The sequence below is a fragment of the Aethalodelphis obliquidens genome, unplaced genomic scaffold, assembly GCF_003676395.1.
Source record: "Aethalodelphis obliquidens isolate GAN/ISIS:26980383/991018 unplaced genomic scaffold, ASM367639v1 scaffold35, whole genome shotgun sequence".
Taxonomy (NCBI): Eukaryota; Metazoa; Chordata; class Mammalia; order Artiodactyla; family Delphinidae; genus Aethalodelphis; species Aethalodelphis obliquidens.
The window spans coordinates 8,675,435-8,690,542 of record NW_020837979.1 but is presented as its reverse complement, the minus strand read 5'-3'; the positions used below and the strand labels follow the sequence as shown (position 1 = coordinate 8,690,542).

The 15,108-nt window shown below is 57.5% G+C and overlaps 2 protein-coding genes across 2 annotated transcripts; both read right to left on the bottom strand.

The window, feature by feature from the left end:
* Positions 1-730: 730 nt before the first annotated feature.
* ANKRD23 (ankyrin repeat domain 23) lies at positions 731-9,388 on the bottom strand. The gene is given in 13 exon segments (XM_027128628.1): positions 731-2,302; positions 2,375-2,476; positions 2,618-2,679; positions 2,682-2,709; positions 2,801-2,905; positions 2,995-3,093; positions 3,342-3,467; positions 4,621-4,680; positions 4,682-4,750; positions 4,952-5,055; positions 7,807-7,950; positions 9,001-9,226; positions 9,371-9,388. Coding segments are annotated over 13 exon segments (1,770 nt in total). The 3' UTR covers positions 731-1,675.
* Positions 8,513-14,041, bottom strand: ANKRD39 (ankyrin repeat domain 39). Its single transcript, XM_027128920.1, has 4 exons — positions 13,884-14,041; positions 12,727-12,830; positions 12,187-12,390; positions 8,513-9,743 (listed from the first exon to the last, which is right to left on the bottom strand). The coding sequence occupies exons 1-4, from the start codon at positions 13,981-13,983 to the stop codon at positions 9,600-9,602; spliced, it is 552 nt and encodes a 183-aa protein (XP_026984721.1). The 5' UTR covers positions 13,984-14,041; the 3' UTR covers positions 8,513-9,599.
* Positions 14,042-15,108: the final 1,067 nt, after the last annotated feature.

The following is a 15,108-nucleotide window of genomic DNA, read 5'->3' as shown; positions in this document are numbered from 1 at the left end:
TTTTGGTAGGAACTGTGTTAAACCTGTGTATCAGTTTGGGTGGAACTGACATCTTTACTCAGCTGCATCTTTCAGTCCATGTGTACGTGTCCATTTATTCAAATCTTTGGTGTCATTCATCAGCGTTTTGTAGTTTTCAGCATACAGGTCCTTAGATGTTTTATTAGATTTACCCCTAAGTGGGTTTTCTTTTTAGCAATTACAAATGGTACTGTGTGTTTTAGTATTCAGATTCATTGTTAGCATGTAGAAAAAAGGTTTGCGTATGTTTATCTTGTATCCTGAGATCTTGCCGGAACTCCCTTATTGTAGGTGGGGTTTTTTTGTTTGTTTTTTTTTTTGGCTGCGATGCGTGGCATGCGGGATCTTAGTTCCCCGACCAGGGGTCAACCCTGTGCTCCACCCCCGCACACCCCCAGCCCCCCGCAGTGGAAGTGCGGAGTCTTAACTACTAGGCCGCCGGGATCTCCTACATAGACAAGCATGTTATCTGTATGATAATGCTGATATCCGGGTCCAAACCTAGGGATTCTGATTTAATCCATCTGGACATCAGGATTTTTAAAATCTTCCCTCTTGATTCTAATAGGCAGTCTAGGCTGAGAAGCCCTAGACCACCCTGCCTACCTGCTCTGCCCCTGGGGACCTGTCTTGCTGTCAGGCCGGCATGGTTATCAGGCTTGAGTTTCTGAGGAACTGGCCCCTCTCAGCCCAGAAAAAACAACCAGGCCGTGATGGATAATCAACCAGTTTTAATGAACAAAAAATACTGATACGTATAAAAAGGTATTTTTGTCTGTCACTTAAGTGTCCCCATTTCCTACATCGGAAGTGTCCTGTCCATGGACTTGAACGCCTGTTTCTCCCATGGCCCTAGCGTCTGGGTGCACGGGGCTCTGTCAGGACAGGGCAGGAGGTGCCCATGTGAGGGGAGGGTGTGTGGCCCCTGTTGGGAGCTCTTGTCGGCTTTTTCACAGAATAGAAATTGCCTTGTCCTTGGCCTGAGAAGGCCACCAGTTAGACTAGAAATAACTGCTGCAAAACGGCTATCAACCCAGGTTCCTTATGTGAGGGAGGCTAACCTTCATCCTGGAGCCCAGCCCTCTGCCTGTGGTTCTCAGTTTAGGGCAGAGCTGTTCTCAGATGCACCTTCTGGCATGTAAGGACCCTGCTCGCCAGCAGTACAGCAGACAGGTCTGCACCAACGCAGTGTGACCGGGAAAGGACAGTGTGTGGGGGGGGGGAAGCTTTAGGGGAGCGTGTGGAGTTGGGGCGTCGGGCCACCCCCAGTCGGTGGAGGAGGGAAAGGAGCAGCTGAGCTCAGAGCCCTCCACGTCCTGCCTCCGAGGGTTAGGGTGAAGCAGCACGGCCGCGGCTGCAGGGGCCAGGTGAGAGCGCGCACTCTAGTACCAGGGCCGGGGTGACGTCAGCGCCGGAGGCAGAGCAGGGTTACAGGCCACCACGCCAAAAGTTGAGTGGGCCGCACGCAATCCCCAGCACCCAGGCGCGTCCCCCGCAAGGGGAGCCACCAGATGGCCAGCCAGAGGGCAGCGGGCAGGCCTGTCCGAAGCCTTCGACAGAGGGCACAAGGTTTCCCTAAAACATTAGCTCCAGCTCGCCGGTCTTGGGGCTTCTGAGGCAAGCAGGCTGGGGCTGGCCTTCTGTGCAGGGGTGCTCAAAGCTGTCCAGCAGCCCCCTCCAGACGGCCAGGCACGGAGGCCCCTGGAGAAACCTGCACCCAAGGGCATCTGCTGCTGGCCATGCACCGAGTCACCACCTGGTGGCAGGAGGGCCCTGATGGAGGGCAGAGCCTAGCCACCTCCTGGACCGGGGACCAGTGGGCACCGAGGAGCCCTGGCACCGGCCCCAGGGAGCTCGAGGCTGTTCCTGTGCTGCTCTGCCCTGGTCCCCCCCGCTCCTCCACTGCCCCTCGTCTGGACCCACTTTGTTTCCTGCACCCGCCTGCCACCCCCGGGTCCTCTGCGTCAGCCCCCAGCTCGTGCCCTGGTGGGGACTGGCTCAGCCTGGGACAGGAAGCCGGGGAGGCTGGTCTGACATGGCTGTCTGGAGGCGAGGAATCAGCCCTGAGCGGGGAGTCGTGACCGTGACCGAGGGAGGAGCAGGCGGGTGAGACACGTGAGTGGCACGGGGGCGGAGATGACGGGATGGAATGGTGGCTGCGAGTGGCCCTGAGAATCGGCTGTTGTCGGCACCGGGTATGGGGGTGCACCACGTGGGCCTGAAGTGCTTCCCAGATGCGCGACTGCCAGTCCTGGGCCAGCTACACTGGGGTCACTGAAGCCTGGGCACGAGGATGCCGGGTGAGCCCCCGCTCTCCTCCCCGGAGCGGCCCGCCCCGCGTGCTCGCTTGCACTCACCGCATTCTCACGCCCAGCCCGGCCCCGGAGAGCAGCAGCACCTTCAGGGCTCTGCAGTGGCCGGGCTGCACTGCCTCGTGTAGAGCCGTGTCCCCTTCCTGTCGAGGTGGGGGCGGCGTCCTCCTACCTTCGCTTCCCAGGGTGGGTCAGGTCAGCAGCTACTGTCGCTGAGCTCAGGCTGCCTTAGTCGTGGCCCCCAGGGGTGGAGCCGCCCCAGCCTGGGACAACCAGATGCCTACCTTGTCCTGTGCGTCAGCGCAGGCCCCGCAGGTGATGAGGTGCTGCAGGCAGTCGCGGTGTGCACGGCCATGTGCAGGGGCGTGCCCCAGATCTAAGGGAGCAGTGAGGCTCAGTGTCATTCCAAGCTGGCAAGGCCGTGTCCCAACCCCAGGAAGAGCATCGGGCCGCCCTGCAGCCTGTGCCCTCCCCTGGTCCCGGGCATTGACCCGGGCACCCCGGTTAAGCAGCTGTTTGAGGATGTCCAGGTGCCCTCCGCGGCAGGCCCAGAACACAGGGGTCCTGTCTGGCTGCAAAACAAAAGCACCAAAGTAACCCTGACCTGCAGAGATGCCAGGCGGGGGGTCTGCCGTGGGGATGGCCCTTCCCTGGTTCTCACCAAGTCCCGAGCGTCCACAGTGGCACCCGCCTCCAGCAGCTTGTTCACGAGCTGGCTGTGACCCTTCAGACAGGCCCAGTGCCAGGCCGTGCGGTGGAGCTGGCGTGCTGCGGACGGGAGTTAGCTGCAGGGAGCGCAGCCACCCCCGGAGGTCCCACCCGCAACCCCATTCCCAGAGCTGGTGCCCTGAACAGAGCTGCTTACTCCCCTGTCGTGTGAAGGGCCTTTCCCTCCAGACTCAGGAGGCATCATGGGACCCATGCCCCATAAAACAGAAAAGCCCTGCAGTTTCCTAGGCTCTGACTGGACCACGCTGAAGGCCGCATGCCTGCACCCACCCTCGCTACCTTGTCGTGGGCACTGGGGTCCCCTCCATCTGTCAGGTACTTGTCAGTCAGGGCCTCCTGGTTCTCAGCAGCTGCCTGCAGGAATGCCTCCAGGTCCACGGGCTCCAGCTGGGCCCGGGGCTGCGGCTGGATAAGTTCAAGGACGAGATCCACTCACTCCCCACACTAGGCCTCTGGGACATGGCCTCACCAGTCTAGCCAAGTGGTTCCAAATAGCTGGCGGAGGACCAGCACACTGTTGGCTTATACAAACAGTAGATTTAAACACTTGCCCCCAGGACCTCCCTGATGGCGCAGTGGTTAAGAACCCGCCTGCTAATGCAGGGGACATGGGTTCGAGCCCTGGTCCGGTAAGATCCCACATGCCGTCGAGCAACTACCTGTGTGCCACAACTACTGAGCCTGCGCTCTAGAGCCCGCGAGCCACAACTACTGAGCCCACGTGCCACAACTACTGAAGCCTGTGCACCTAGAGCCCGTGCTCCGCAACAAGAGAAGCCACCGCAATGAGAAGCCCGCGCATGGCAATGAAGAGTAGCCCCCGCTCGCCGCAACTAAAGAAAGCCTGCACGCGGCAATGAAGACTTAACGCAGCCAAAAATACATTAATTATAAAACAACAACAACAAAAAAACTTGCCCCCAGAAGATTCTGACTGAATAGGTATGGGGCGGGGTTACGGATTGACTTGTGTTCCGCCCCCCTGCACAGGTTCATATTGTTGTAGTCCTCACCCCAGTACCTCAGTACATGACCTTATTTGGAAGTGGGGTCATTGTAGCTGTAATCGGTTAAGATGCCGTCATACTGGAGTAGGGTGGGCCCTGGTACAATAAGAGTGGTGTCCTTATTGAGAAGGGACAGACCTTTGGACACAGGCACGCAGGCAAGGAGAAGGCCACGTGAGCTCAGAGGCAGAGATTGGGGCGATGAGGCCACAAGCCAAGGAACACCACCAACCCCAGAAGCTGGGGAGAGGTGTGGACGGATCCGCCCCCAGAGCCTCAGAAGAAATCAACCCTGCCTGCTGACTCCTTGATCTTGGACTTCCAGCCTCTGAAACGACCATAAATAGCTGTTGTTTAAGCCCCCAGTTTGGGGTACTTGGTTCCGGCAGCAGCTGTGGAAAACGCCAGGGGCGGAGGGCCCCCTGGTGCGGGCTGTGCAGCTGCGCGGCGGCAGTGTCACTCCTCCCCAGGCCTCCCACAGGGACGGGGGGCTCCTGCTCAGGCACTCCAGCCCTGGTGTGGCACTCCCACGCACCCACCTTCCCGCTCACCTTGACCTCAGGCTCGGGTGCCCTGGCGGGGACTCTGCGTTTCAGTCGCTTTTCTCTCTTGTCTTCGAACCAACGTTTCCAGGTCAGCCAGGCTCTCCAAGTTAGCTCTGGGACTGCTGAATCTTTCATGCTAGGGCAGAAAGCAGGCAGAAATAGGACCACGCCAGCCATTGGCTGCTGGCCACGGCAACCCTGGGGCAGCTCTTGGTGGTTCTAACCCTCGTCTTCCCAGCCGCAGGAGAAGCGCCGCGCCCAGGCTGTCAGACCCTGAGCCCCGGGCTCGCAGCCCCCCTGCTCCACCTGCCCGTGCCCCCTGCCCCCCGCCACTCACTCTCCTCTCCTCGTCCAGTTCCTGCCTCTCCCGGGCCTCGGCCTCCAGGATCAGACACTCCGTGTCCACGTCCCAATTCGTTCCTTTCGACTCTCTCCACTTACCTATAGGAACAGAAAAAAAATCAGAAAAATTAGGAGGAGCCCTTATAGAAAACACAACTGTGCCAGACAGGGGAGTCCTGCCAGGAGCTGACGTACAGAGATTAGCGATCTGGATGTGGATCTGAGAGCTGGCCTGACCCCTCTCAAAGCTCCATGGCAGAGCGAGCCCCGCTGGCTCCCTGACCCCCGTGCTTGTCGCTGGCTCTCACCACCTGCAGCAGCGCCCGAGGCCCGGGGGCTGACTGCTGCTCACTCTGTCCTGTCAGCAGGAACCCTGCGGCCTGGGCCTGACGCCGCATCTATTTATGCTGCTGGGCTGTGTCCAGGTGAGCTCAGGGCCTCCCTCGTGGGTTGTTGTCCTTACATTCCTACCCGATCACACCACACTGCCACCTGACCCCAAGCCCGGGGGGACAGAGGAGATGCCTCCCGGATAAAATTCTGAATTCCTACCTTCAAATTTTGGCTCTTCATGAAGCTATGTTTCTTCATAATAAAATGGGGTAAAACTAGCACTTACCTCTTGGAGCTATAAAAATGAAATGACTACCGGTGCTGTGCTTAGGGCAGAACCCACCAAACAATGGTCCATTCTTTTCTTCCTCCCCTGGCCCCCAGCCCCGTGATTCAGCGCTAGGGAGCCCTGAGGAATAAGCACGTTGAGGGGAGAGAAAAGGCTGGAATGATACAATGGCAGAGCCTAGGGCTTCTAGCCACGTAGAACTACATTCCATTCCCTTCTAAAGCAAACTCAGGCAGCCTAACACTTCCTGGGCCCTGCAACCCGCCTCCCAGCAGCGGCTGTCCTGGGCTGCGGCCAGCAGGGCCCTGGCCCGCAGTGGGGCTTGTGGGGCAAAGTGACACCCTGGGCCTCGCTACCCTCCATGCCCCATCCCTCACAACAGACGTCCCAGAGTGTCACTGGTGTGCCTGCTTCTCTCGCTGCCCAGGGAACTCGAGCGCCCTCCTCCTTGTCCCCAGCCAAGGCAGCCAGACCCTCCAGACCATTTCCCCAGCAAAGACCATCAATGCAACTGAGCTCAGCCAGCACCCAGCCACACTTGTGTCTTCCGGGGTGACCTGCCGCTTCCCGTTCCTCTTTGGCCAACACAGTCCAGGGCAAAACCCACTACACTCAAGGATTTTCTCGTCTACCATCGCCAGACGCCTTTCTCACCGTGTCTCTCTCTTGCTCCTTGGCCCCTCACCACCTCACACGAGAACTAGGCAGACAGGCCGGAAAAGTACTACAGGTTTCTACTCCCAAAACCTCCTCAGGCACCAGAAAGGAGCTGCCCGGCCTCCGCGTTCTGCTGAGACGGTCTGGGGGTGCCCAGACCACTGCCCGGCCTCCGCTGCACGTCCTCACCAACTGCTGGATGCTGACGAAGTCCATGGCCCCTCCCCTGCTCATCACGCCCCCAGTGAGAAGAGCCGAGCAGCTCAGCCCTTTTACAGGAGAGCTGTCGGGGGCTGGGGGGCGGGGGCAGGGCAGAGGCTCGGGCCCCCGCCAGGCAACTCCGTGGCTCCGTAACACCCACCAAAGTACCGGTGTGAGCACACAGCCCACTGCGGGCGCCGGAGAAAGAGCTGTTTTGAGCTGAGTCAGTTGCATCCTCAGACACCCCCCATCCTGCACCTGTGCCATCCCCCCCGCACCTACTCAGAAGTGATTCAACCAATAAACACACATCCTGGGCGCTGGGCCACCAGCCCAGGTTCCGGGGGAAACGGCTCCCATTCTCCTAAGTGCAGATGCCCTGGAGAAAAAGAAGTGAGCCGCCACGTTGCTGTAGGTCTGGCTGCCTGAGACCCTGGGAGACGCGGCCCAACTGCCGCGGCAAAAAGACTCCTAGAGAGGACCCCTAAAGCACAGACGCAAGGGGCCGACCTCTGCCTCGAGACGCTTCCCGGCTGCTACAGGAGGAGACCGAGGGACTTCCCAACCCCCGGCCAGTTGCCAGGCCGCCTGGGCTGCTCTTGGTGGTGGTTTCCTTCCCCAGACACCCACCCTGCTCCCTCACCACTGTGACGGTCAAGGTCGACGATTAAGCTAGGCCATCATCAGGAGCCAAGCCCAGCCCGTCATCAGCCCCTCATGCCTCTTGAAGAGCCTCCCACGGCCGACACGCACGTCCCCCACCAGGGACCTGGTGGTGCACCTGGGCACGGAGACGCCCTTCGCCAGGAAGGTGGGGTTCAGATCCGCTGCAGGTCCAAGTACGAACGTTAACCACTAATCCAGTTGCAAAGCAATCAGTCTGCAGCTACCAAAGCCAAACTTCCTAATTCTCCCTCAGACACCAAGCACGACTTCCACCCAGCTGTGCCTTGAATTCTGCCTTGACCTTTGAAGGGCAATCTGATTGCTCGTGTCACTCGGATCCTGGAGTCTTATTCACTAGCTCTCAGATTTCCTGGAGCAACATGAGCAGGGATGACCAGGACGAGCCAGCGCGAGGGAGAACCGTGGATCCAGGGCGGCCCAGGGCCCCACCACAGCTGGCTTCTTGGTGACTGCTTCCAAGCCCAGCGGCCACGGCTCACGGGCCCAGCCGCTCCGCGGCACGCGGGACCCTCCCGGACCGGGGCACGAACCCACGTCCCCTGCATCGGCAGGTGGACCCCCAACCACTGAGCCACCAGGGAAGCCCGAGCCCCGAGCTTTTGAGAGAAACTCCATCCTTATGCTCCAGGGTGTTTCTGTCAAAGGTGATTCTTGCCGGTGGTCCTGAGGAGGGAAACGGTTACCTGGAGGAGAGTGAGGGGAAACCGACGAGAACAAGCAGGACTTCAGCTCTGGACTCCACTGCCTGCCACACAGACTCCTCTCCTCCAACGTCCGAGGGCGGGGACACCGACAGGCTGCATCAGAAATTCTCAGCAGAAGACTTACTGGTATTCACATGAAACTAATTGGTATTAACTTAATACTGGTATAACTTATCAGAGAAAAAATTTACTCCTGGCAAAAACTCCAAACATAGCAAATGAAGCTCAGGACACCCTTGGTCAAGTACTCTTGCCGTGGAGCCCGGGGAAGCCATGGGTACAGTTTAACACACAGCTTCCTCACGCTCCTCCTGTGTGTTGCGTGTACGCACCTACATGTTTCTCCATACTTTACGTCATCACGACTCAGCACTCTCCACATTAGCATACGCTGCACTCAAAGTGCTAGAACCTCACCGTCCCCCTGCTGCAAACACCTAGGTTATCTCTGCATTTTTTTTTTTTTTTATGTTACACCCCATGCTCCAATCCACATTTTTGAAAATGCCTCTGTAAATAAACATCTCTGGGGACTTCCCTGGCGGTCCAGTGGTTAGGACTCAGCGCTTCCACTGCAGGGGGCATGGGTTCGATCCTTGGTCGGGGAACTAAGATCCCGCAAACCGCTCAGTGAGGCAAAAAAAAAAACCCCCCAAAAGCAAACATCTTTGTGCACACAGATGAATATTTCTCTAGGGACCTACAGAGAAATCAATGTATTGGCCCCGTTCACTTAAATTTTAATAGATATTGCCAAACTGCCGTCCACACCGGCGGTAACCAATTTCCACGAACAGATAAAAACAAACACAGTTAAGACAAGGAACAGCATCAAAGAGAAAAGAAAAAAGAGATATAATTATGTACATATATACATAACAAAGGATCAATATCCAGCATACAGAACTAACTCCTATGAATCGAAAAAGAGAACAGTTTTAGATGGACAAAGGGTACGGACAGGAAGGTCACAGAAGACAGGCGTTCAACCTCACCAGCAATTAGCGATGCAACCGAACAGCAGCACTGTGTAGTCTATCAGACGGTTGAAATGAATGAAATTACTATAAACACAAGTGCTGGTCAGGTTCTGGAGAGGTGGGAGCTCCCATACACTGCCCACACGGTGCCGGGCACCCTCCCCAGCACTCCCCAGATATTCACTCGTCTCACCCCCATGTGGACTCCGAGGCAGCCCCACTGTAGTCACTCCCACCTTAAGAGATGAGGACGCAGGGGACTTCCCTGGCGGTCCAGTGGTTAAGACTGTGCTTCCACTGCAGGGGGCACGGGTTTGATCCCTGGTCAGGGGAATTAAGATCCTGCGTGCCGCGAGGCAAAAAAAGAAAATGAGGACGCCAGACAGATGGGTAAAGTGACTTGTACCAAGGTCACTTGGCTAGAAAGCAGCTGTTCATTTGTCACATATTCCACAGTTTCTTCTCATGCTTACATACTTTTGTATCTTCAGATTTGGGTCTTTGCTCGAAATTTATTCTTGTGCGTGGGATGAGGTAAGGATATAACTTTATTTTTTCCAAACGGAGAGATGTTTCCACATGAACTAATTTAGAATACGGTCACCTGTCCAGGCTGGAGTACTGGCAGCCCCACCAAGTTGCCGCCCTTGCTTCCCCAGTGGCCAGAATGGGGCTCTTCCGGGGTCCTCCAGCCTCAGGATCCCACCCTGCGGCTCAGGCGCTGACCGAGGCGGGGGCTTGGAGGGCTAGTCCGTGTACCCCACACGCAGCCCGTGACAGGAGCGGGGAGACTCAGCTGGCCAGCAGGTCCCGCAGGTCGCTGTTGCAGGGCAGCAGGTCACAGGCGAGTCGTGCCTTCCGGTCCCGGACGGCCTTCAGGGCTGGGCTGTGTTGCAAGAGGAGGGAGCAAACGTCCACGTGACCCTTCTCGGCGGCCTGTGGGGAGAGAGGCCCGGATCAAAAGCCGTACCCCACTGGGCCCTGTTCTTTCTTGCTCCACTTCTGGGGCCCTTTTAGTCCGAGAAAAGGTCTCGTGGAAATGGAGGCGCTGGCCGTCTGAGCCGGTTTCCCCTAACCCCTGCCAAACTGCAGTGACGTGCTGCAGGGTGGCGGGGCACCCTGGTGCCACTTGGGCAGTCAGCTTCAGCTTTTCTTCCTTGTGTCCTCTGCTCAGTGGCCATGCTTCTTTGCCCAGGCCTGCACATTAAGAACAAGGACAGAACCTTGGATCTCTAAGCACCTTTACAAACATTCCGATTGTCTATAGGGTGCCGGGTGCCGTGGGCACAAGACACATCAGACACGGCCCCTGCCCTCTGGGAACTTTCAGATGAGCGGAGAGAAACAGGCCCAGTACCCAGCTTTCTCCTCGTCCCCTCGGAGATCAACGATCCCAATCTGGATGTCAATTTCTAACCTACATCCTCCAAAAGAGAAGTGTTAAGTGATTTACATAGATTATCTTACTTAACTTTTATAATAACCATCAGAGGTAGGAAGTATCATTATTTCCACTTTATAGACGAAAAAACTGAGGCTTATAAAAGTTGAGTAACTCGCCCTAGGTCACAGAGCTAATGCGGCAGCATGGGGAATTCTAAGCCAGGTCTGTCTGACCTCAAAGTCTGAACTCTCAATAACTATGTTGTATCACTATATTCCCTACTCCTCCCAAGAGACAAAGGGCTACGGGGGCTCCTGAAAGGTATCAAAGTTAATGTTAGTACCAAACACCATCTCAAATTCGAATCTAAATCTTTATTCAGCATAAATATTATCTTGATGAGTACAGACCTGGGATTCCCTATTTTACTGCTTCAACTCAGGCAATAGCGTGTTGTGAGCAGTTGTAAGATGAATTCCAAATAATTTCTGGCAAAAGGAAGTGCCAATGTTTGCAGAAGGAAACAAGGGAGGGAGGCAAGTAAGCTGGAAGGAAGGGACGATTCACATTCCTCACACACATGCATTCCCTCAATTTCTCGAGAATGCCGCAAGTGCGGGTGACACCAGCTAGGTCCATCCATGGCAGTGTCCTGCCTATCAACACCCATCATGTGAGCCGTGGCAGTGAAACACTCAAGCCAACACCAGTTTAGACCACTGAGAAACGAGCAACCCGCCTTTCCAACCAGCAAGGGTCTCAAAACGAAACAACCCCCAGCTGCTCACTCAGCACCTGAGCTCAGTGCTGAGGCCACGGCAGGAAACAGGACCAATCCCAGCTGCCTCCAGTGAGACGGAGCTCACACGGGGAATTTCAAGGGGGAGAAGAGTCAGAAGTGGAGCACAGAGTGCTTCCGGGCATCCAGGTGCAAGAGCTGTCCTCCTCTGAGGAAGCGGGAAGGCTCTGAGGGCGTGATGTAGAAGCTGCAAGCCAGAAGGAAGGACAGACGCTAGTCAGAGGGAAAAGGGTGATGTGAGGCATCCGGATGGGGAGAGATGTGCTCTATGGCCTGCAAGTGATAGAGAAGCAGGTTCAAGAAACTGAAGACGACTAGCGGGGCAAGGGCAAGCTGGCAGGTAGGCAGGGGCTGACCCCAGAGGGCCTGTACGGCAGCGTAAGGACTTGGTAAAAGCAAGCCTCCGAAGGACTCGAAGGCACGGCGTGGTCAGAAGTGCTTTTTAAACCATCACTCTGGGAGAAGATCAGTGGGGCTAAGGGAGGAACAGGTTTGCACACATAGGCCGTAAGTGTGCGTGAACTGCGTCTCAAAGATGCACGAGAAATCGGTAAAAGCGGATGCCTTAAGGGAGGGAAGGGAAGACTAAGGGACCAGGGGTGGGGGGCGGGGGGGGGGAGGCAGGGCGGGGAGGGAAACTTGTGTCCACGGTAGACATTCTGTACTCCTCAAACCGTTCACAGCGGGTAGGTGTTTCTAGTCAGAAAACATTTAATTAAATGATCACTCCGATCACAGCGTGGAAAGCAGACTAGAGGGATAGGCAAGAGTGGGTGCAAGTTTCAGAAAACTCCGTGGAAAAGCATTGAGGACACATCATTAAGGCGAAGAAAAAGAAAATGACGCCATACGTTTAGTTCTAATTTATGTGCGCAGGAGACATGCTGGAAAATTATACGTTAATCCTAAAGTGACGAGAGGTGAGCACCGAGGTTACAAACGATTTCAATTTTCTACTTTATGCTTTTCCGTTTTCCCCATGTTTTCTACAGTGAACGCATTATAACTTTTACTTTTTTATTTTTGGCCACGCCTTGCGGGATCTTAGTTCCCCGACCAGCGATTGAACCTGGGCCCACAGCAGTGAAAGCGCGGAGTCCTAACCACTGGACGGCCAGGGAAGTCCCATATTATAACTTTTCTAATGAGAGAAGACAGGTTCTTGCAACCTGTGGAACTTCCAAGAGGGGACCCACCTTGTGCAGACTGGTCATGCCATCGTCGTCCACCAGCCTGGGATTGGAGCCGTGCGACAGCAGGAGCCGGGCGATGTCCGTGTGCCCACAGTAGCTGGCCCGGTGCAGAGCGGTGGCTCCCCCGTGGGTCTGGGCATCACACTTGGCCCCGCTCTCCAGCAGGAACTGGCACACGGCATAGTGCCCGTTGCGGCTGGCATAGTGCTGTGGGGAACAGAGCCGGGGTCAGGGGGCAGAACCGCGGCGGGGGGTGCCCCCTCCAGCACCTGGGTGACCAGGGTGAGCCTTCATTCCTAGCTTCAGTTGCCGCCACTGTAAACTGGGGATAATAACCATTCCTACCTCACAGAATCCTTAAGAGAACGAAGTTAAATAACTAATGCAAAGCACTTATGCTAATTAAAAAAACCCAGGTTCACGTGATGCTTAAACAGAAACCCTGCTGGGAGAGGAGGAAGGGTGGGAGAAGAGAAAATGCAAACATCATCCCCTCCCCACCCCCAGAGAGCAGGAAGCCCGTGAGGCTCATCCCCAGCTCACCAGAGCCGTGTAGCCGGCGGAGTCGGGCTGGCTGGGGTCCGCTGCCTTCTGAATTAAATACTTCACTCGGCCCAGGTCCCCGTTCAGGGCTGCAGACCAGATTCCTGCAGAAGGACAACCCGAGCACTGAAAAACACTGAATGACTGGGGGCTTCCAGCGCTCCCTTTGCCTCCTGACCTCTTGTTTTCTCATCTATAAAATGGAAATTCATGGGTTCAACAAATATTAACACGAGCACCTCCTCTGTGTCAAGGACTGTGCTGGGTGCTGGCGACATCGCTGGGAGCAAGACAGACAAGGGGCTTGTCTAACCAGGACAGGAGACTGAGCAGACACAGTCACCCTTCTTCCCACTGCAAACACACCAGTGTTGGATAAAGTACTGTTTAAGATGTTTGAATATACAGTCACAGTCAAAAGGAAGAACAGGACATTGCCAGGTGCCAGCGCAAAGTGAAAACCACAGCCAAAGTTGTGAACAGTCACCCCATCTGCGGAATCCCGAGAGTCCTCAGAACCGTCCCACAACTCAGGGGGCTTTGGCTGGAACGCCTGAGCGAGCAGCGTCTGGAGCAAAGTCGGCCGTGCGCACGGTGAGAAACCAGACAGAGCCAGGCTCTGTGCACAGAGCCGCGGGTGGCGAGTGCAGCAGCAAGGATAGTCTGGGGCAAAAGAGTTACCCCGCTGAGCCCACAGGTAGGGATGACATCGCCTGCCTCGAGGCCATCTCTGTCGTATCTCACGCCTGCAGTGCCCACACGCAGCCCCCCTGGTCTGAAGCTCCATCCTCTCGGGGTGGGTGCAATACCCTGGCTGCAGGCTCTGCTGCTCAGGAGCAGACCCGGGAGCAGGGTTGGGTGTCCTAGGGTCGCACCAGGTGAGGAGCCGGGCCCAGCCGCACCACTGGGGAAAGTTCCTGAAACCAAAGCCTGTTTCCCGACCTGCACGCGAGCCGGTGTTTCTAATGCCGAGCTCCCGCCGGGTCCCTGGCGGGCTCTCACTACGCGGGAGCGGTGAGCCCACCGCCCGCCAACGCTCCGACTAGGTCCCCAGGCTGCCTCCCCCTCGGGGCCCCGGTTTTCGGCCACCTCCTCTGCCCTGGGGGCCTGGGGACGCCGGAAGGCGCCGGGCCGGTAGGGCCGCGCACCCGCCTCACCCCTCTCGAAGTCCATCTCGTCCAGCGTCTGCTGCACGCCGGGAGCCGCGCTGGGCCGGGAACAGCAAGGGCCTTCGGCGCAGGGCCGCGGCACCGCCATGTCGCCCTCCGCGCCCTCCCACCCGCTGGCGGGCGCGGCCGCGGGTAAGGTCACGGGCACGGGCGCCGGCGCGGCCACGGCGAGCGGGGTGGGCGGGGCGGGCGCAGCGCTGCCCACCCGCCTGGCCTGACCACTCGGCGTCCGCACGAGCCACGGGGCCGACCAATCAAGCTTCTGGGTCTGAGCCCGGGAGCCAATCGCGGCGGTGGGGTTGGACCTGGGGGGGGGTTGCCTGGCCGCGCCCGCCCGAAGCGGCCACGCGAGGGCGTCCCAGGCTAAGCGGAGGCCGGGGCGCGCCCGCTGGAACCCAGGGGGGCGGGGGTGGGGTGGGTCGGGAGCGTTTATGTGGCGCCCTTCCAGGTTCTCTTCGTCCCACCGGGCTCCCCAAGGGCAGGGGGTCGCCGGGAGCACCCTAAGGTCCTTTCCCCCTTCTTTACCCCACCACGCGGGCCCAGGAAGACGGGTCGCCGCGGCGGCGCGGTGACCACTTGAAAGGCCGCGCGACACCCTCCCTCCTCTCGCCCCTCCTGCTCATTTTTAAAAACCCCTTGGGAGGCAGGTAGTCATGACCTATCCTGCCTCTGGGAGCACCTGCACGTAGGCCCGGGGGGCAGGGAAAAGGGCCTGGAACCCTCAACCCCACAGTGGGCACCTAGTTTACCGAATCAACCTTCTTGTATCGAGACATTCTCTGGGCTGTGGCTTAGTGACCGTGCGGGAAGCGTAGCGTGCTCAAGTCAGCAGATGCCAGCCCTCTCTTAACAGCAGGACGCCGGGCAGCAGCCTATTCCAGCCACAGCAGGCACCCCCAGACCGGTCAAGGGTACAGAGGACTGGCTGCCTCTGTGTGTGGGCGTGAATTATAGAACCCAGGCGGGGTCCTGTTTTTCTTACAAATATCTGGGCCCTGCACGGCTCCTTCCATAGGCCAGGGGCTTGGTGCCCACCGGGTGGCAACGGGGAAAGTTCCCTATGGTGTGTTGCTGGAGCGTTCAGGGCTAACAGTCTGGAGGGTAAAGGCTGAAAGTCATCCTTCCTCCCTTAAGTTGGTTGGGAGCCCCATCCCCACACGAGCCAGCCCACACCACCTTAAGCTGCTTCTAGGAAGTTCCCCTCCTCGGCCCC